The following is a 20,278-nucleotide window of genomic DNA, read 5'->3' as shown; positions in this document are numbered from 1 at the left end:
GCTTGCTGTGCACACAGACAGACGAGGGCGGTCTCACATGTCCTCAGTTAAGCATCACAAGAGAGGAAAGACAGATTGTAAGAGAAAAGGAAAGCTGGGGGGACAGTTTCTCCTGCCTTTGTGCTTGTGTGGGTGTCTTCACACAGGCTTACTGTGTGCATCCTGTCTGCCAAAATATTTTTACTATGGCTAAAAAATTAGGGAAATCTCTTCGACAGCCATATCTTTGCCTTGACTTCGTGGCATAACATCCTGAAGAAAAACGTAGCTTATTAAGATAGTCAATCCATTTACCACAAGATGAAGCCATTGTTTACCTCCCTCCCTTCCCACACGTGCACACCTTCTGTGCATGCATAAGTGATAATGTTTTTGATTCTGTTAAGATGTTGGTTTAATGATTGCCTTTCGAGAAACTTTCCATCGTATGTGAGGTGTCAACACACCTGAGTCTTAGGGTGTATTTTTTTTTACATGTCACAGATATCAACAAGAGCTTACTTGTGAGTGGGCCAAAAAGGTTTGATAAAGACCTTGGTTTAGTTGGGCACCTACTATCACAGAAACATGGTGGCTTATAAACACAAAGCCACAAGTGGTTATTTCCACGCAGATGCATTTGACCAGTGTGGGTTCTCTGTGCCTACTCTGCACCAGGCACTGCCCAAGACACTTGAGAGAAAGAATGATGACCATCTATAGACAGTCACTAGGTGGTTAATTGCCAAGTTGTTAAGGAAATCAGGGGAGACTTCCAGGATGGTCCCAGGCTCGGGAGGGTGGAGATGAGGAATATTCTAGGCATAACAAAGAGGAAGGGTGAAGACTCAAAAGTAATAATAATAATTTGTGGTGGCCTTCAGTTGTTCACCTTCCAGTGACCATGGAGGGGGTGGATGAAGTAGGGATTGGGCATCTGGTGGTTTGGAAGGTCCACAGGGGTGTGTGCCATGTAGGGTGGGTAGGGCCTGTGTGGGCTCTCCAAGATATTGTTGTAGATCTGTGCTTCTTAGCTCTTGGTCCCCTCCCTGATGCCAAAAGTGCTTGCATTTGCTTCTCAGGGTGCTGATGGGAGCTGTTTTTGTTTTGTTTTGATTTTGATTTTGAACTGTGCCCATTTCTCAATGGCATTTCTTTCCTGAGTTAACAGATCTGCTGTCCTAGCTCCTTAATATCTGCTTCCCCTCTGTGCACTCCCCCCTCCAAGCTCTCTGTCACAAGTTTGTTGTCAAGGTACTCCTGTGACAGAATCTTCATTTATCTCCCCGAGATAAAAGCTTAGCTAGCGCCTGGCCTCCTTTTCTGAAGAGGGCAACAACCTTGAAATGACTCCATATTGCCCTGGTGTTTGATTGTTAAGGGCTTTAAGGCCAGTATCAGGGAAGAAGATGAGATTTTTTTTTTTAAGAGAAATAGGAGATTTTGCTTTTTTAAAAACATTCTTGTTTGATGGGCTGTCTTGCTCTCAAGTCTGCACTGTGTGTTTGCTGTGGGCTGTGCACAGTTAGAGCCACCATCCTACCGTTGCTCAGCCTTGGCACTCTTGCCATGTGGATCTGGATGATTCTCCACTGTGAAAGGCTGTGCACCCTAGAGGCTGTGCAGCAGAACCAGTGAATGCTACCCACTAGGTCCCAGCATCACTGTCCTCATCGAGTCAAGTCATCATACCCATTCATTGTGAGAGGCCCCAACTGAGAACCACAGAGTTGGAGGATAAGTGGCTGGGTAGAAGACCTGTATTTTGCAGGTTTAATTGGGTCTGCAAAGGCATCACTGTGGTGTGTGTGTGAAACAAGTGCACACAAGAGAGGTGCAAGCATGTTGTTGGTGTTCCCTTTGTACCCAGAGAAAAATGAATGACAAGTTAAAACCACCAATAAGTACTTGCAAAGAAAACAGCAGGTGGCTCAGGTGTTCCCCACGCAGGGCAGATGGTGAGCTCCGGACCCATCTCTAGGCTGCCCACCATTCTTGACCCACCAAGAAGTTCGTTCACAAGCCAGTTTGGGTCATGGACTGTTGCAGATGCATCCAGTACTGCTTGGAGCTTCCAGGAGATGACAGCTTCCAGATGTATGAGCCGCCTGGTCTGTGTGTTTAGGTTATGCACCACAGCTGATGCCGAGATTAATGCTGGCTGGAGAGCTAGGGAGATTGGTCTGCTTTTCACAATACCATGTTTACGTTTCATTTGGATTTTGCCTTCAGTGCTGACCTGCCTGTGACCCCTGGAGCCCTATCCACTTGGGGTGAGGTGGTACTTACTCCCGCTTGCTTAATTTCTCTTGCTGGGGGTGGGGGTAGAGAGGGGTTTCTGGATGCAGAGAGGGGCTTCTGTGGCTGCCTCCCACACAGTGAGTGCCTGAGAGTGAACCCCTGAAGAGCACTGTGCTGGGGGGGGGGGTGATGTGTCAGGGCCCTTGAATACAGTGTTTTACAGTGATGCTGAAGGAGACTAGATTTCATGGAATCCGTTTTGCACAAAAGTCTTTCATCTCTTGGCAACAGTATTTTGACACTTTGGGGTGTGGGAGTGAGGGGATTATCCCTAAAAATTACTGTACCTCTATGATTCTCATATTGTACTGTTTGTTACTTCTAGTGCCTGATACAGGCTCTTGACAGGTGGCTCCCTTTCTCTTCCGTTTTATCTCTGGTCACCCACTCCTAAATTGCTGGAGTTCACTTTCCCACAAGTGGGGTCAGCTCTGCAAAGGTCTTTCTGATCGGTTAGGAAAGAATTGGTAGATGTGTGCTTTTGAACCAGTGGGATGAGACAGTAGCTTCAGAGCCTTTATATACTTGGTGGAATGTAGTGGGGTCCATGAAGTGTTCTGTTGGGTTCTGGCAAGCAGAAGAGTTGCTTTTTGCAGAATTATAAGGTAACTTTTTAAGCACTGTGGGCATGTTCTTTCTAATGTGTATAAAATGGCCAGAGTGTGTAGACTAAATCTTAACCCCCTTCTTCTTGTGGCCCATGATGTAGGGGAGAATTGAGCCCTGTAGCATCTCTGAGCTGCTGAGCAAGACACAAACTGTAACATTTCCACCCAGACACCTTACCTGCTTCAGCCTTTCCCTAAATGGAACCCCACCAGAGCCTGTGGAAATACAGGGCTTTGATAGAGATAGAAGAGGACTGATTTTCTTATCCAGTTGTTGGCTGACCCTGTAGCCTTAGCTGCTCCCCCTCATGAAATAATTCAGTTAATACCCCAAGTTCAGAAGGTTCTGTTGGGGAGGGGCAGTTCAGTGTGGACAGGAGGAAGACCCTTTTGGAGTCTTCTCAGTGGGGACAGTTTTTGCATGCCCAGATACAACCAGGAGTGCCCCGGAAGTACAAGCCCTTCTGTTGCTTTTTCTTTGCTGCCAACCTCTGGGTTTGGGCTCCTTACTAGGTTTCTCCCTCTCAAAGCAGATTGTGGATCCTTTTATATTAGACTGATACTCCCTTTATACTGCTTTGCATTATTTCTTTCTGCATATCAGCATTTAAGTAGATTTGGCAGGAAAAGTTCGCCTTCCTAGACAGTGAAATGCTGCCATCGAGAAATTGCCTGAATGTTGGGAGGTGTCCAGAAAGTTGCATCCTTGTCTGTCGAGGGTGGCGGTTAGGGTGGTGGTGTTGGGATTTAACTGGAATTTAGAACATAGTTGGCAAAACAGTTGCCTTGTGTTAGGGAAACTTTCTTTGGTGGACAAAGACAAGGTTGTTGGAGAGATTTCATATGGGAAGGCAGGCCCTTCCTTGTAATCTAGAAACCCAGCTGTGAATTGGCCTGACTAGTTCACCTTACCTGTGGGTTCCATGGCACTTACTGTCAGTGGCAGTGACGCTATAGTGAAGAAGCAGGTGTCCATGCGTGTCACGGTATACACGTTATATCCCTCCTGTTGGGATAGACGAAAATAAGCTTCTGCAGATGTGCTCAGTGGAGCAGCTATTGACCAGGCATGGACAGAAGACAGCAGAAGGACCTGGAAACAGGCTTTCAGTCAGTGTGCTTAAGGGCTTCTGGCTACCAGCTCAGGGATCCTGCCCAAAAATGCCAGATGTATTACATAGTCAAGGATTGCAATGTAAACACTGCTCTGTGCCACAAGGCAGGGTGGTCCGTCTCCTATTTAAGAAGAACAGGAGACCCAGAGGAGCAGAGCAGGCCTTTGGCTGTCTGTCCACCCAGCACAGTCGTTCCGCTTGAGTTAGGGGCTGCACAATCAAGGTTTGGAAGCACAAAACCCAGATATATTAACACTTTGGAAGGCCGCAAGCAGCGTCCTGTGTTAAAACGCCATAGAGAAGCAACTTGCCTTTCGTACAGGGTGTTGGAGATGTGGCTCAATGGTACAGCACTTGCTAGCGTGCCCCAGACCCTGAGTTCTAGCCCTACTGCTGCCAAAACAAACAAACAAAGGAAAGTTGAATAGGATGGGGGTTGGGAATGAGTCGGAAGAAAGCTGTGTTCTTCGAGGAGGAGCGTCCTTAAGTTACTGTAAACAGTGTTCTTACCATCTGCTCTTAGTTAAGTTGAAAGGTGAGGGGAACCTAGGCCGAGATAGGCCAGCTCTCCTCGGGACCTCCTACAGTGTCAGAGAAAGCCTGCCATGTTGGTTCACCTTCTAGGTTTAAGCCCAAGATTTATCACAGGGCTGCTGCAGTGCATGGCTCAAGATACCATGTCAGATGCAGGGCTTTCCTGTTTGCTGTGCGTTCTAGAGGAAATCAGGATCTGGTGCTGGCCAAGGGGGTGGGTAGCTGGGCTCCTCTGGCTACTGCACACTCAGGTGTGTTTTTTACAATGCTGCAAACAGCTAAGAATAGGGACGTCTAGAGAGACCACAGAATGTGTATTCAGCCTTCCTCAGAAGGACCAGACTCGCAGTGAAGAAAGCGGGTTTGTGAGTTAGGAGGAAATCGGATTTTGGCAATTGTTAAAATAAGTGGTCTAATATTTTCCTGATTTAAGAAAGCCATCCATAGCATGCTCTGAAGAAATGGTAATAGTAAAAACAGGAAATTTGAGATTACAGAAAATAGAGGCTTCTTGACTCCCTGCCTTTCCCTCCCCCACTGTTTCCCCCAGTTTGCCCATCCTCCCCACCCCCACCTTTTCCCTCCCACACGCCTCAGTTTCCTTTGCCTCTTTACTAGGAAACCAGAAACCTTTACAAAATAGTTAAACATCACGAAGGCCTCACTCAGCCTAAGGAAGAAAATACCAAACCATTTTTTTCCTAGCAGCCCAAGAGGTTATTTGTTTTTACCTGTTTCCCCTAAGGAAATTGTCATACTGTTATAATTAGTTTAAAATATGTCAAGAATCACACGTCATTTTAATCTACATGTGGTCCAGAAAAGCACATCTAACACCTGGCTCGGTTGCAACCAGTGCTTGCAATTTGAGAGACTCTGGATTAGGACTAAATATCTGTTAGCTGCTCTCTCTAGAGATTTGGGGGATAGGATGACCCCCTTTTTTTCTTCTTCTCTTTTTTTCTTAAAATAGGCTACAGTTTCACATGGGCTCCCCAAAGAAATCTCTCCCCTTTTTTGTTTCCCACACCAATTGATTTATCATTTTGCTTGCAAGCAGATCCAGAATGTTAGGGCAAGAACACACTCACTTTTCTCTCGTAACTTTTTTGTTGCGGACCGAAACCAGTTGACTTGAATAAATTTTTCTGAGGCCTGAATGTAGCCAGCAACGTGGAAAAATCTTGCCATTCAGGGCCGTCTGAATGTACATTTCAGCCACACAGTAAGCAGCATTGGTAAGCACTGGACTGCTAAATACAACCATTTTTCGCAGCAGCGAGTTAGACAGGTGATTAGCATAATTAGCACGGCGCAGCTATACATATGGTAATGTTGAGTGTGTAAGTGCCAGCTGCGGAGTAAAATTTATGTCAGGGGTCGGCAGGGCTGTGCGAAAGTATTGTGTCCCAGCTGCAGGTCAGGGCCGCCAAAGCTTACCTCCTTTTCTCTCGGTGGTGAATACGCCAAACAGAAGAGAAAGACAGAAATATAACAGGTACTGCTTTGACGGAACAGCCCAGTTCTGTGCAAGAGGAACCGTCTGGTAACGTTGCATACACATCCATGCTTGTGCACACTTGCAGACGTCCCATTACTTTCTCTACGAGTGATCCTTCCTTCAAGCAGGTCTTCATGAGTGGGTATGGCTGGGGGGTAGGTGGGAAAATGAACCTGAGGGTCTCCAGTAAGGGGAAGGGGAACTCCAGGCCCTGAGCTATAAAAGGGCTTGGAAGTTGTGGTTTTTGTCAGCCCTGCTTGCCTCTCCCCTCCCCCCCCCCCACGTTGTTTTCCTTCACGTTAAGTGTGGGGAGAATTCCTGACTGGGTAGGACGCTGTTTTCCTCTTCGTGCGAGTTCTACCAAAGGGCAAGGTTTCATTGGTGGGACTCTGCCTAAAGTACTGGTCTTAAAGTTAGGGAAAGGTTGTGTGTGCGTGTGTGTGTGTGTGTGTGTGTGTGTGTGTGTGTGATAGAGAGAGAGAGAGAGAGAGAGAGAGAGAGAGAGAGAGAGAGAGAGAGAGACCCCACTGTGGGCTGCAGCATTTCCTATGTCTGTAATCACTGTCAGACTCACTAAATTGTTTACAGATAAAATAGAAAAAAATCAAGTAGGTCCTTGCTTGAAAGAGCAGCCCTGAATGGCTCCCTCTTTGAAACGCCTGTTCGGGACGCATTGAGGTTTTGTACATTTTCCACCCGGAGAGTTCTCCTCTGTTCTTCCCTCCCCCACTTTTTTGGTTGGTGGCTGAAAGACGTGGTGGTGTTGACAGAATATGGTTCACACACCATGCTGACCCGGTGATGAGACTTCCTCCTGGCACCAGGGGGTCCTTATGTACCGTCCCCTAATCCAGCTAATCCTGATGGCAACAAAATCATGAAAGTGGCCCCCGGTGCTGCATGTCTCCTTGCACAGATGTACAGACAAGGCCAGTGTGGCATTTCCCAGAGTCTGGGGAGCCTGCCTGTAAAGGTGGTGACTGCGCTTTCTCTCCTGCATGCCTGCGCAAGAAGAGGCTGGATACAAACTTTCAGAAGACTAGGGAAAACAGAAATGAAGTCGGCTTCACTAAGATGGGAATTGGGCTTGGTGTCATGCCACAGCCGTACCCAGCAAAGGCTTGTGTTTGGGTGCTTTCTATTTCTCTTTTGTTGAGACCGAGTCTCATGTAGCTGAGGATGGCTTTGAACTTCTGACTCGAATCACCGGGCTCAGCTCGTATTACCGACGGAGTGATCCTAACCCCCTTCTATTACTTGCTATTTATTTTGGTGTTTTGAGATGGACTTACTATGTGGTCCTGACTGGCCTGGAACTTTCTCTGTAGACCAGGCTAACCTTATACTCACAGAGATCTGCCTTTCTCTGCCTCCCAAGTGCTGGGATTAAAGGCATGCACCACTATGCCAGGCAGCCCTTTTTATTTTTTTAAATTAAGAACTCAGGCCTTAACTAGATGCAATCACTTGTGCTGGTTTCCGGTTCCACCTCCTGGAGGTGCTCCCTTTCTGCTCACTTTTCTGCAGATAAACAGACTTGACTGGTAGTGCATTCTTGTGAGCTTGGGGCACTTCCCAGCCTGGCAAGCACACAGTGAGGGACAGAGATGTGTCTGGCTGGGACCTTTAGGCAGTTTGGTTTGAGTGAGAGCACACACACCATTCCCTTGTGACTGAGGGAGAAGGGGCCACCAGCAGATGCCAGGTTGTCTTGGGAGCTGCTGCAGGCAGCAGGCCTGGTGGCCGAGTGCTGGGCTGACGAGATTGCATCCGACAGGTTGAGTGGGTTGGTCTCAGGGAAGACCATTCAGAGGAAGCAGCCCTGGCTGGTAACAGATGGCACTGGGAGCTACTGGTCTGTGGAGTGGGGGTGGGCGGGGCACGGATGCCTGTCCAGTGCTCTGGTGGGTGTCTGCCCACTCACTCACCTGCCGTCAGCCCTCAGAGGTGTGGTCTTCGGGTGGGTGAGTGTGTGAGTGATGTGTTTTGCTCTCTACGGGTTTTTGTGTGATCGTCCTTTCAGGAGGGACCCATGTGCTTTGAGCTGTCTGATTCCAGCATTTTCCCATGGTAGGTTCTTCATACTCTCCTGATGGGGCGGGGCAGACCTTTAAGCAGCACCCCTTCCCCACAAGGGGTGGGTGGGCACAGAGACTAAACCTCACCCTGAGTTTCCAGCCAGCTCACTACCTACATCTCTACCATGTCGTTGTCGTCCCATCCCGCTCACTTTAGAGATGAACCGGTGCCATTGATTTTTAGAGTCCTTCATCTCAGCCGTGTGTGTATTTTGGCCTCCTGGTCACGTCACTGAAAGAAGGACCTGAAGCAACTAGAGGGTGACAATTTCTCTTTGAGGCCGCTAGATAATTCCCAGGGTTAATCAAATGTGAATGTGCACAGACCCCATTTTCCTAATTGGACTCTGAGTGGGTGCTTTTCAGGCTGAAAGGGTCATTTGTTTTGACTGACTGACTTTTTCGGGCTCTGGGAGGAATTAATATCTTGGACAGATGACTGTCTGTTCTCCATTCATTCGTTCGTTCATTTGTGCAACACATTCTGAGTGTGCGCCATGGTCCTGGTTTGCCTCTGTTGCTGGCTCACAGGGGGAACACACCACCTTGCTGTCCACCTTCAGATCATCTTTCCGTAGTGCACAAGAAGCTTTTATTGTGAGTCCTGGAGACACTGAAATTTTATTTAGGTTGCAGGAAAGGCAGTGGCTGTCCAGCAGGGGACATGGTGGGGGAGAAACTCTGGTCTACAGTAGATTGGAATGGTGCCCATCCAGAGGGTATGGCTTGGTTGAATGCCCCGCCCCATGCTTCCCTTGGAAAACTATGCTGGATGGTTTGAGGAGAAAAGGAGACATAGCCCGACTGAGAGATTCGTTTGTAAATACTGGTATCAGCTTTATATTTGCAGAGGATGACATAGAGAATTTAAAAGAAAGAAGGGTCAGAATCAAAAGGGAAATGAGGCCATGGTCCATGGGGTCCTATTACACAGTACAGCCTCCTTAGCGACAACAAAGTAACGGATGCAACAAATGTATCCAGTAAATAAGGGGGAAGCTATTTGTCTACATCCTCAAAGCTCAAGCTGGGAGTGTAATATACTCTGGGATACACAGTTACCTGTGAGGTGTAGGGAAGCTGGCAGGGTAGTTGGAATAGTATAGCCCCATCCGCTCAGAGCCTGTGTGACACAGCTGGTCCGGGTCGATGGAGTTACTCAGTTTCTCTAAGCAAACGGTGTTTGTTTTTGTTTTTGTTTTTTAGAGCTCTGCAGATGGACAGAGTCACAAATGCATAAGATTGTTTTGGGTCTTGGGATCCTGAGTCTCTTTCAGAGAGGCCAATGGTTATTTTATTGTTAGAGATAATACATTTAGGGATAAGATGGATTAAAAGATCGCAGTAAGGTGTATGTACTTGAGTCTGTTTAAGTTAACTAGCATAGTCCAGGCTGGTCCTCTGTAGCAAAGGATGACCCTGAGCTTCTGATCCTCCTGCCTCTGCACAGTAGGGCTAGGATCACAGGACTGCACTCTACCTGGTCTCTTCTTAACCTCCTGGGGAAGCACTCTGCCAACGGAGCCACACCCTCAGCTGTGGAACTTACATTATTTTTACTTTATTATTTTTAATTACGTGTTTGTGGGTATGGTCTGCATGTGGGCATGTAATGTACCCAAGAGGCCAGAGGCATTAGAGACCCTAGAGCTGGAGTAGAAGGCAGTTGTGAGTCACCCAGAACAGGTGCTGAGAACTGAACCCAGGTCCTTTAAAAAAGCAGTCAGTGCTCCTAACTGCTGAGTCTCCCTCCAGCCCTTAAATCTGTTTGTCATTCTTGTGTCTTTTCTTGTCACATGGTTTCCTCCCCTTTCTCCTTCCCTTCCTACTTCCCTCTTTCTTTTTTTTTTTAACAAGGAAGTCTGCATTGCAAAAAAACTAAAAGTGGATTAACTCAAGAAATCAGATAAATATTCATAGATCGTTACTCAGCAATCATAGCTGTCCAATGGTTCACTGACCCTGTAGCTAGCTGAAGAGTGCTGAATTTTATGGCTCATTTTCCTTAGGTACTTTCACATAGGTGAAATTTGGTTTTTTATTTAAAAACTATGCAAGAGGAACTTTGACCTTGAAGGTGGGAAAGAGACCAGGGCTTTAATATATAATGTGTTGACTTTCTTAGCTCATTCATTCTTTCATTCATTCTTGACGTTGAACGGAGGGCCTCCTGCATGTCAGCCGAACCTTCTTTCTTTCACTAAACTATATCCTAAACCCAAATAAGTTCATTTTAGATTACAGAACTTGGATACTTGCTGTAGGTAGTAAATGGGGCCACACACACACACACACACACACACACACACACACACACCAAGCCCTGTGCCTTTCAAATCTTTTAAAGTCAGAGGTTATTGGCCAGCTCTGATCTGCAGGTCTGTAATCATCTAACGTGGGTTTTGTGGGACTTCAGAGAAGCAGGAAGGCAGCCAGGTAATGAATGAGCAACTTCAGGCTCTCCTTCCGCCTTGATTCACCATGGGCATTTGCCAAGATAGCCAGCAAGAGTCAGGTGAGCTTGTAAAACAGCTCTGTCCCAAGAGGCTTCCGTCCCTTATCTTGCTCACAGTGTAAGGTGAGTACTGCTGCAGTTGGTGGTGCCTGGTCTACCCCAGGAGCTGAATCTCCTGGAGCAAGCCAATGAATGACATCACCCACTCTCACCGGGTTCCAGCCATCCTCTCCTTGCAGAAATCAGGCTTCATCGTGATGTCTCCCAGCTCATCTTAGTTGTCTTCATGACGCTTGGTTTTCTTGGCATCGCCTGTTCATGTCACTGATCCTGTCCACCAAGTGTTCCTACTCCTTAGTACATGCCACCTGCCACACACCCTGTGCACCCAGAGGGAGATAGATCCTGGCTGGGTGAGCCGAGCTATTTAAACAACTGTGGATGAGTTAGCCGGTCATCTGGCAAAAACACTCAGTTAAATATTCAGTGAAGGCCAGGCAGTAGCCGCACATGCCTTTAGTCCTAGCACTCGGGAGGCAGAGGTAGGCAGATCTCTGTCAGTTTGAGGATAACCTGTTCTGCAGAGCGAGCTCCAGGACAGGCTCCAAAGCTACACAGAGAAACCCTGACCCAAAGACTTAAAAATAAATAAATAAAATACGAATGTTAGGCCTAAAATGTCACTGCATCAGAGGCACAGGTAAGCCTTTCAGTTATCATCAGTAGGACGCAGCGTGCATTCTTGCAAAGTTTCAACTCTGCTGCTTGCATGGCCTACTTTACCACTGATGGTTGTGATCTTGCGTTGGCTGGTGCTGATTGTCACATAGGTAAGATTCATAACTGACGGTTATAAGTTAAGCAGTTAAGAGAGCATACTGTTTTTGCAGATAACCTGAACTCGGTAACCTGCACCCACATTGGGTAACTCGTACCCACCTGTAACTCCAGCTCTAGGGAAATCTAATGTCGTCTTCTTGCCTCTGTGGGTACAACACTCAAGTGCATAGCTCATACTCCCATACACACACAAATATAAATGATTGGGACTATTAAATCTTTTTAAAAAGATAATGAATATTAATCCCTAGAGCAAAGAAAACAAAAACATGCAACCCCAAAGATAGAATGGATATTCAGTTGCTTAAAATGCATTTATTTTAACATACACTATAGGGTGGTAACAGGGCCAATGAATTACATTGTTCTATTGTGAGACTCTCCTTTCTGTTTATTTGTTTGCTTGCTTTTAATAATTTTTCTCCGAGACAGGGTTCCTCTTTGTATCCCTGACTGTCCTGGACCTTGCTTTGTAGGCCAGGCTGGCCCCAAACACACAGAGATTCCTGCTTCTGCCTCCCAAGTGCTGGGATTAAAGGCGTGCACCAGCACCACCTGGCAAGAATATCCTTTCTGAAACCCCCTATGCAGAGAGTTTAGCTTGAAAGTGCACAGCGATGTCCTCAGCAGTGTGTCGTGTGCTGGGCAGTGGATTTCTTATCTTTGTGAGCGCTTGTGTTGAGGGCTGTAAATGGAGACTTGTGGGCCAAGGCCCCATGTCTGGTCAAACGGTCTTGATTCGCATAGAGAGCTCTGCTGTGAAAGCAGTTGTGTGTTGCGGGAGGGAGGGGCTCGGCTTTGTGGCTTGCTTTTATTTTAGCTTTAAAAAATATATTATTAGTGGGGGGAGAGATGGCTCAGTGGTTAAGAGCATTGCCTGCTCTTCCAAAGGTCCTGAGTTCAATTCCTGGCAACCACATGGTGGCTCACAACCATCTGGAATGAGGTCTGGTGCCCTCTTCTGGCCTGCAGACATACACACAGACAGAATATTGTATACATAATAAATAAATAAATATTTTTTAAAAAATATATTATTAGTATCAATATTATTGTCCTTTTGATTTGAAGTCACCCGAGTTTTAGTTTTAAAACACAAGGGAGCACAGTGTCCTCAGCAGGGTCTGGTCACAAGGAGGCAAGGGGAGCCCAGGTTTGGGGTACGAGACGTGAGAACACTAGGAGAAATGAAGAGGTTGTGCAGATGTGGGGTTGCCTTGCAGCTTTTCAGGGGTGCTCCGGTGTTTCTACACAGGCAGACGTCAAATTCAGTTGGCTAGGTGCCTGAAAGCCTGCCCACAGTGAACAAGAGACTGTCTTTGGTTAGGATGAGAAGACTTGTTTCCGAGTTTCCCTAGTGCTGAGGCTGGAACTCAGGACCGTGTAGATGCCAGGCGGGCCCCGAGCCACACCCCCTGATCCTGCTTTTCTATAACGACATTGGTAAAGGCCTCAGCCATCCCCCTCTGGCATTCCCCAAGCTATCTGCACACTTTGAATACCTTTTATGAACCCTTCGCTGCCCTCTTCCCACAGCCATACGCTCCTTTAGCCTCACCTCTGAGCTCCATGGTGGCCTTGGCGGCTTCTGGGCCCACGCATCGGGTCCTGCCAGCTCGAGAGTCTGCACTCGTTTTCCTAATGAGGCCGTTGTTTGCTTTCTAGCCTCCCCCACTGTTTATAAAATACGCCAAGAGAACCAAACACCCCACTGTTCTCAGTACTTACTTACTTTCCCAAACCAAATGTTTATGTCCTTGAATACTAAACTTGAAGAAAAAGGATTCCTCCTCGTGGGAAAGTGACAATCACCGAGTTCTTTCCGAGCAATGGCCAGAGGTCTGTGTCTCAGAAACTCAGAGCTTATCGGTGACTTTGGGAACTATTCAGACCAGCTTCCTTTGCCTTGTGTGTGTGTGTGTGTGCGCGCGCGCACACACGTGGGAGCAGATCCTCCGTCTTCCCAAGATGCCTCTCAGCAGAGTTTGGTTTGCTCTTAGTGTACAGAGTACACAGAAAGGAGATCCAGAGTCAATGGTTTAAAAATCATCCATTGAGCCTGCGTGCCAGTATGCCTAGCTTTAGCCAAACTTGTAGAAGAGTCAGTCGGTGATGGATAGAGTTCCTCCTTGGCCTCAGTGGAAGGCCCAGCAGCACCTGGGAGCTTCCAGACAGGTTACACCTTCCCAGAGGACTGAGAACCTGAGGCCTGTGTTTTTTGGATGCTGACCAAGTGATCCTGATGTTCCCCTGCTGTGGAGTTCCCCTGGCCCTTCTGACTGGAATCACAGTCTGTCTGCCCACGGGTTGTGTTCTGAGCACCCACGGGCTGCCTTCCTTGTGACTTTTCCACGGAGGAGAAACTTTCCCTTGTTACCTTTGCTAGATTGCTTAGAAGAGTGTAAATTGCATCATTTATCACAAAATGTGCTGTAGACATATTGTTTATATAAGTAAAAGAGACCAAAGGTGTTTTGGTCTGGTCCGCAGAGAAAAGAAAGGTATATTGTGTTTCTCCACCCCTTCCTCTCTTAGACCTGTGGTGTCTGGTCAGAATGCATCCAGTAAATTTGAGTATTTGACAAGCATTGGGCTTAGAGAGTATTATTTTTTATTAGACTTGTCATTCCTAAAGTCAGCCTTGCCATTCACTCGAGTTTCATCTCCAGTTTGTTCCTGGTTACTGAACCTGTCTTTTAGGGAATGGTTTTGAGGTGAGTTCTGTTCTGATCGATACCTATCCATGTTTGTCAGTTGGTGGACGAGTGAGTCGAGAATTAAATTATACCCGGCAGAAGATAGGAGAAGAGGCCATGTTTAATCCTCAACTCATGATACAGACTCCAAAAGAAGAAGGCGCTAACGTCCTGACCACGGAGGCTCTCCTACAGCACCTGGACTCGGCTCTGCAGGCCAGCCGTGTGCATGTCTACATGTATAACAGGTAAGGCCAGCTGTGCTGTGTGCACCGGCCAGCAGGTAGGCCTCTTGCTTCCGGAAATAACTTTGCCTTTGGATTATTAAGTTGATTTCAACAGTTTTCTGATAACTTTAGAACCCAGGGTTTCATTGATGTTACACAGTGCTACCATTGATCACTTCCCCCGTTGGTTTGTTTTTAGAGGGTGTTAGCAAAATACTACACATTGACTCTTCCTTATCCAAAGTGCTTGGGACCCAGAAGTATCTCAAACATTTAAAATAAATTTATTTTGGAATATTTCCATGTAAGTAATAAGATTTATTTGGGGGCAAGATCTAAGACTGAAGACAAAACTGATTTATGTTCCAATATGTCTTATATGATATTTTAGTACTTATTTTTGTGCAAAAAAATGGAGTTTCATTGTATGGAATATTCTATTTGTGGCATGATGCTTTTGTCCAAAAGTTCAGATTCTAGAGCTTTCCAGATGTGAATGTTTGAGATTAGGTATATCATATGCATGTTTGCCTACATGTGTGACAGAGTACCCCATGTGTGCAGGTGTGCAGTCTGGAGCTGGAGTTAGAGAGTGTGTGCTGCCATGTAGGTGCTGGGAATCAAACCTGGTCACCTTCAAGAGCAGCAAGTGCACTTTACCTCTGAGCCATCTCTTCTGCAATGTATTTCGACTAAGTATCTTGGCATGGTTCACAGATGGATGCGGTTCTCTTGTGGAGGTTACACGCTGATCTTTATCCCACTGCTTAAGATATTTTTCCCCCAAATTGAATATTTTGTTCACTTTGTAAACTATCTCCATTACTGAACCTTTCTTTGGATAGTGTAATCTCAGCAGGCAGAGGGAGGGAGGAGAGGGGGGAGGAGGAGGAGGAGGAGGAGGAAGTCTTACTTTGCATGTACAGGTGACATTAGTTGCAAAGCAAATGGAGGGGTGGGTCTTGAGTTTCCCTGGGAATTCTCTGGGATGTCCGAGTGAGGTAGATTTATACATACACCTTTTAAGGGAGTTCTGGAACAGGATTAACATCTGTTCCCCCCTTTATCTGTAGTGACTTGTCTATCCAGTCAGTCCCTTCAGGGTAGGAACCACATGTATATGTGGCCCCTGGCGGAGCAGGGGAGGTCAGGTGAGCTTTGGAAGATGTGGACAGATCTTAGCAACCTGCTGTGTTCCCACCACTGGTGTGCACTGTAGAGAAGGCAGCTGCCTGGCCTCGATGGCAGGAGTTGCAGTCAAAGGCCCTATAAAGCTCTTGGCATGCCCCGGGTGACCCCACATACATCGTATGTTAACACCCACTCTGAGGCATGTGTCATTCACATGCTTGAGGACAAGATTGAAGGTTCCCTACTGTGGGCTGGTGAGATGGCTCAGTGGTTAAGAGCACTGCCTGCTCTTCCAAAGGTCCTGAGTTCAATTCCCAGCAACTACATGGTGGCTCACAACCATCTGTAATGAGGTCTGGTGCCCTCTTCTGGCCTGCAGACATATACAAACAGACAGAATATTGTATACATAAAATAATAAATAAATAAATATTTTTTAAAAAAAAGTTCCCTACTGTGAAGTGACATCCTTCTCAAAGACGCTAAGACGAGCCCTTGCATAGTCGATGTATGTATATTTTAGATGAAAAATAAACTTAAAATGAGATCAAATGGAGCATTTGTCCAAGATCCTAAGGTTATTAAATGATCAGTCCAGGTTTCAAACCCCTTCTTCTGGATCCACACCCAGTGAATGATCAACAGTGTCTTCCTCAAGCAAACACAGAACTGGCTCATCAGATGGCATTGAAAACCTACTTGTAATGTTGGATAGTCTGTGCTGGCACTACACAGAGTTAATGAGGTGTGTGTGTGTGTGTGTGTGTGTGTGTGTGTGTGAGAGAGAGAGAGAGAGAGAGAGAGAGAGAGAGAGAGAGAATGAGTGTGTGGAGAGAAAAAGAGACCTACATGATCAGCAGGTAGATAAGTAAGAGGAAGGAAGGAGAGATGGTGAATGAACGAGAAATACAATCACAGGTTGGCACAGACAAAGCCAGGCATGGGCAGTACCCACCTTACTACATACCCCAGGTATGGGCTAACAGCCAGGACTCTACATGAAGAACCATTTTCACCAGCATTAGGCAAAGAAAACTTACAGCAAGAAGGTAGACTTTTTAAAGGGCACTGAGCGAAAGATGGGAAATTCTAGAAAGAAGCGTAGGGAAGAGGGCACCAGTGGGTGAAGACAGGCCTCCTAAGAAGACCAATAAAATAGAGCAGTTTGGGGTGTGTGTGTGTGTTAGTTTTTATTTTCATTCCTTTGGTTTCCCATCTCTTCTCTTTCCAAATATCCTTTTATTTTTGATTAACACTTATTTCCCTAAACACATTAAAAAGCCGTGGGTTTAAGGTCATGTCTACCAGACTGGGAATGCAGTCCTACCTGGCAGAGGTTGCTTATAACATTTGTGCTTAAGAGGAGGAATGTTTCAGACTTGACCTACAAGTAACATCTGCTGGTTTAAAAAAGAAGGATAAATAAAAGCCAGCAATGGTTTCCCACCTGACAATATCCCAACACTTGCTACACTATCTCAAGCTCCACTTATTTTGAATTTGTGATAATGTCACTGGATCGCTGCAGGTTGTTTAATGTATGTGGAAAAGCAGATTAATGGTGTAAACAAGATTATTGGTAGAACACTTAAGGAAACAAGACTTTTCAAGTACTTGGGTAGCGTTCATTTACATAAACACCCCACATGTTAATTACGATCCAGTGTTATCTATTCATTAAAACGAGCTTGCCAGCTTTCTGCTTGGCAAAAGCGCTGCTGGTTTTGACAGATGCTTCAACGTGATCGAAATTACAGCCTTTTGATAAGTCCTGTTGCTCCAGTTCTTAGCTCGTTTCGTTGCGGTAAGAAGTGTTCTGTTTTACTTTTCTCTGCTTTTCATCCCAATAGGCAGTGGAAGTTGGAACATTTGTGCTACAAATCAGGGGAACTTATCACGGAGACAGGTTACATGGATCAGGTACATGCTTTTCTTGTTTGCAAAGAGGGAAAACCCGTTCACAGTTTCAGGAAACAACCCCAGCATCGAGTGTTAGCCTAATGCACTCCTTGTTTTTGCTTTGACAGATAATAGAATACCTTTATCCTTGCTTGATCATCACACCTCTGGACTGCTTCTGGGAAGGGGCGAAGTTGCAGTCAGGGACGGCGTACCTCCTGTAAGTGTGGCCTCAGGGTCGAATTGCTTGGCTCTGTCACAGTTTCCGGTGTGCCTTATCATTGTTTATTCTGTTTCAGTTTTGGACGAGGAATAAAAACATTGAAATTCCAAGCGCATTTTTTTTTTTTTGAGTGAATGGTTTGGGGGGAGAGAGGGGACTTCAGCAGAATGTTTTTTTTTCTCTTTTCAAAAACAGTTCTGTAGGCATCATTAAATTTCATTCACTTTTACCAACCTATTTATATGCAAATAAAATGCAAATTACCGAGCAGCCCGTGCAATTTTTTAAAAACTCTTTATAAAATGTTTGCGGTTACGCAGACCAGCACTCAAACCTTTAAGAAGAGAATTTATTGCTGGGTACATATCACAAAGAAATACATGAAGCTATAAGATTCAAGATCTTCCAGCAAAGTCATATATTAACCCTTCTTGGGATTGCAGTAATGATGTTTAAGGGCGATATACGCCCTCTGTTAAGGCCATGACAAGGGATGCTTCATAGCCCCGGCAGTTGGGAGTCACACACACCACATCATTTAAAGACTGATGGTTACTCAGTGTAGACATTTTTCAGCTAATTACGCAAGAGTTAGTGCTTGGGTTATTGTTTCCGTCCTGGCCGGCACATATCTGCAAAAGCAATTTGCAGTGGCCATCCCCTGACCTTCAGTGTACAGTTTTAGATGGGAAATAAGGGGTTTTGTGTTTTCTGGTTGGGAGAGTCTGAATAATGACTTCAGCCTGGTTAAGCAGCTACAGTGCGGTTTGAACCACATAGCAGGCAGCCAAAAGCCTTTCTGGTCTGTCACCAGTGCAGTTTCCAAAGTGAGTGTGGGGGAAGTGGCTGTGATGGTGGTGATGGCAGGAGCCCATGGGGGGCTTGCCCACCCCACTGCCAGCCTGCCAGAGAGGGCACATAAGAATGAATTGTTGACGGTTACAGGTCAGATGCTTGATTGGTGACATTTAGAAAGCCTCTTTTAAAACTAGGAGGCACTGATGTTGTATTGTGATTCCCTCGTTTGGTTTTTAATTTTGGATCTCGGTGTCCTGCTTAGAAATACCCACCTCCTCTCCTCATTGGCTAACTTTTTTAAACATATTAAATACAACGTTAGGGGATTAAAAGTCTCTGATATCTGTGTTAATTTGCAAGCTCCCTGCTTGTCCCCTTTAGTCATGAATTCTTTTCCTGACTTGTTCATAAGTAGCTTTATTGGGGAGGAACACTCTATTTTCCCTTCTTACCCAAGTCCCAGAATTTTGCTTCGCACAGCCTGTTTTGCACAGATGGAGCCACGGTGCCCTCCTGCCTGTCTGAAGGCGGTTGGTTTTCCATGGCCTCACCTCTTAATTTCTTTCGCAGAGGTAAGCCCCCTTTGCGGTGGACAAACTTTGACCCCTTGGAATTCCTAGAAGAGTTAAAGAAAATAAACTACCAAGTGGACAGCTGGGAGGAAATGCTGAATAAAGCCGAAGTTGGCCATGGGTACATGGACCGGCCCTGCCTCAACCCGGCTGACCCAGATTGCCCCGCCACAGCCCCCAACAAAAATTCAACCAAAGTGAGTTTCCAGAGAGTGTGGGGGGAAAAAGCCTTTTCTATTTCATCCTCTTCCTCTATTACTTTCATCTTAAAGATTTCATTTGCCATGAGTTTTGTTCTTTTTTAATTTGGTGTATGGAACTAAAGTTGTTTACAGAGCTAAAGTTTTGCTGTAAGATTTAGCATAACCCTCATTAGTCTCGTTATTAATGTTTTCTCTGAAACAAACAAGTCCTTAACGCACTGGATTTTAACGAGGCATGTGACCTGCCTACTAATTCCCGTAATTATGTGGCTGTCTTTTCATTACAGCCTCTTGATGTGGCCCTTGTTTTGAATGGTGGATGTCAAGGTTTATCCAGGAAGTATATGCATTGGCAGGAGGAGTTGATTGTGGGTGGCACAGTCAAGAACGCCACTGGAAAGCTGGTCAGGTAATCCAACACCGTACCCCACACCATCCCGTATTTATTATTGGACTCATGTTAGTCCTAGCTAGCTGTCCAGGGTCAGTGAATCTGAGGGAGCATGAGCACATCAGGCCAGTTTGCAAAGTTTTCTAGAATGGATTTGTGGTTTCCACTGGAGCTGTAGTCGTTGGTTTCAGGGTTTTGAAACGTCTGGCCTTTATGTAGACTCGTGGGGCAAGAAAATCCATTCATAGTGTGGGATTGAGTGGTGGGAGCTTCAAGAGTCAAAGCCCAGGAACTACAGCCCATATGAGAGTTAGCCTTTGTGCAGCCAGGGACTCCAGTCAGTCAAGTGTCAGGTGTTCCATCTGAGGTTTCTCCCTTGGGACCCTGTCTCTGGGATTTCTGCACACAGAGAGTACGTGGCTGAACCCAGTGTATCTGGTCAAGCTATCTACTCCCCTCTCCTTCCTGTTTCATGGAATAGGAACTGAGAAAGGAAATTGCCTATTAATTTAATTTTGGGGTCTATCTGTAAAAGGTTTGTAAGGTTACACCTTTAATATGGTACATCAATCTATTAAATACAATAACCATCCTGGTCTTGTTTGAATGGAAACATGTGCGCACAGAGGACGGATGAAGTCTGGGGGAGAGTTGGGGGCGCTCACGCGGGACCTCACGTTGCACACACTGCTTGCTGGCGGTGCTGACCTGCCTTCTGTCCATTTAC

The 20,278-nt window shown here is 46.0% G+C and overlaps 1 protein-coding gene across 5 annotated transcripts in view; it reads left to right on the top strand.

The window, feature by feature from the left end:
• Positions 1-20,278, top strand: part of Ptch1 (patched 1) — a 65,767-nt gene that overhangs the window by 12,386 nt on the left and 33,103 nt on the right. For all 5 annotated transcript variants that reach the window (XM_050143848.1, XM_050143845.1, XM_050143844.1 and 2 more), the window contains 5 exons: positions 14,166-14,355; positions 17,316-17,385; positions 17,493-17,584; positions 18,956-19,154; positions 19,448-19,569. In XM_050143848.1, the coding sequence (XP_049999805.1) occupies positions 14,166-14,355; positions 17,316-17,385; positions 17,493-17,584; positions 18,956-19,154; positions 19,448-19,569 (673 nt within the window). The remainder of the gene's footprint in view (positions 1-14,165; positions 14,356-17,315; positions 17,386-17,492; positions 17,585-18,955; positions 19,155-19,447; positions 19,570-20,278) is intronic.

The sequence above is a fragment of the Alexandromys fortis genome, unplaced genomic scaffold (genome assembly GCF_014885135.2).
Source record: "Alexandromys fortis isolate MF-2015 unplaced genomic scaffold, M_Fortis_MF-2015_v1.1 scaffold_1, whole genome shotgun sequence".
NCBI lineage: Eukaryota > Metazoa > Chordata > Mammalia > Rodentia > Cricetidae > Alexandromys > Alexandromys fortis.
Note: the sequence above shows the minus strand (reverse complement) of the source record. Positions and strands in the feature narration are given on the sequence as shown.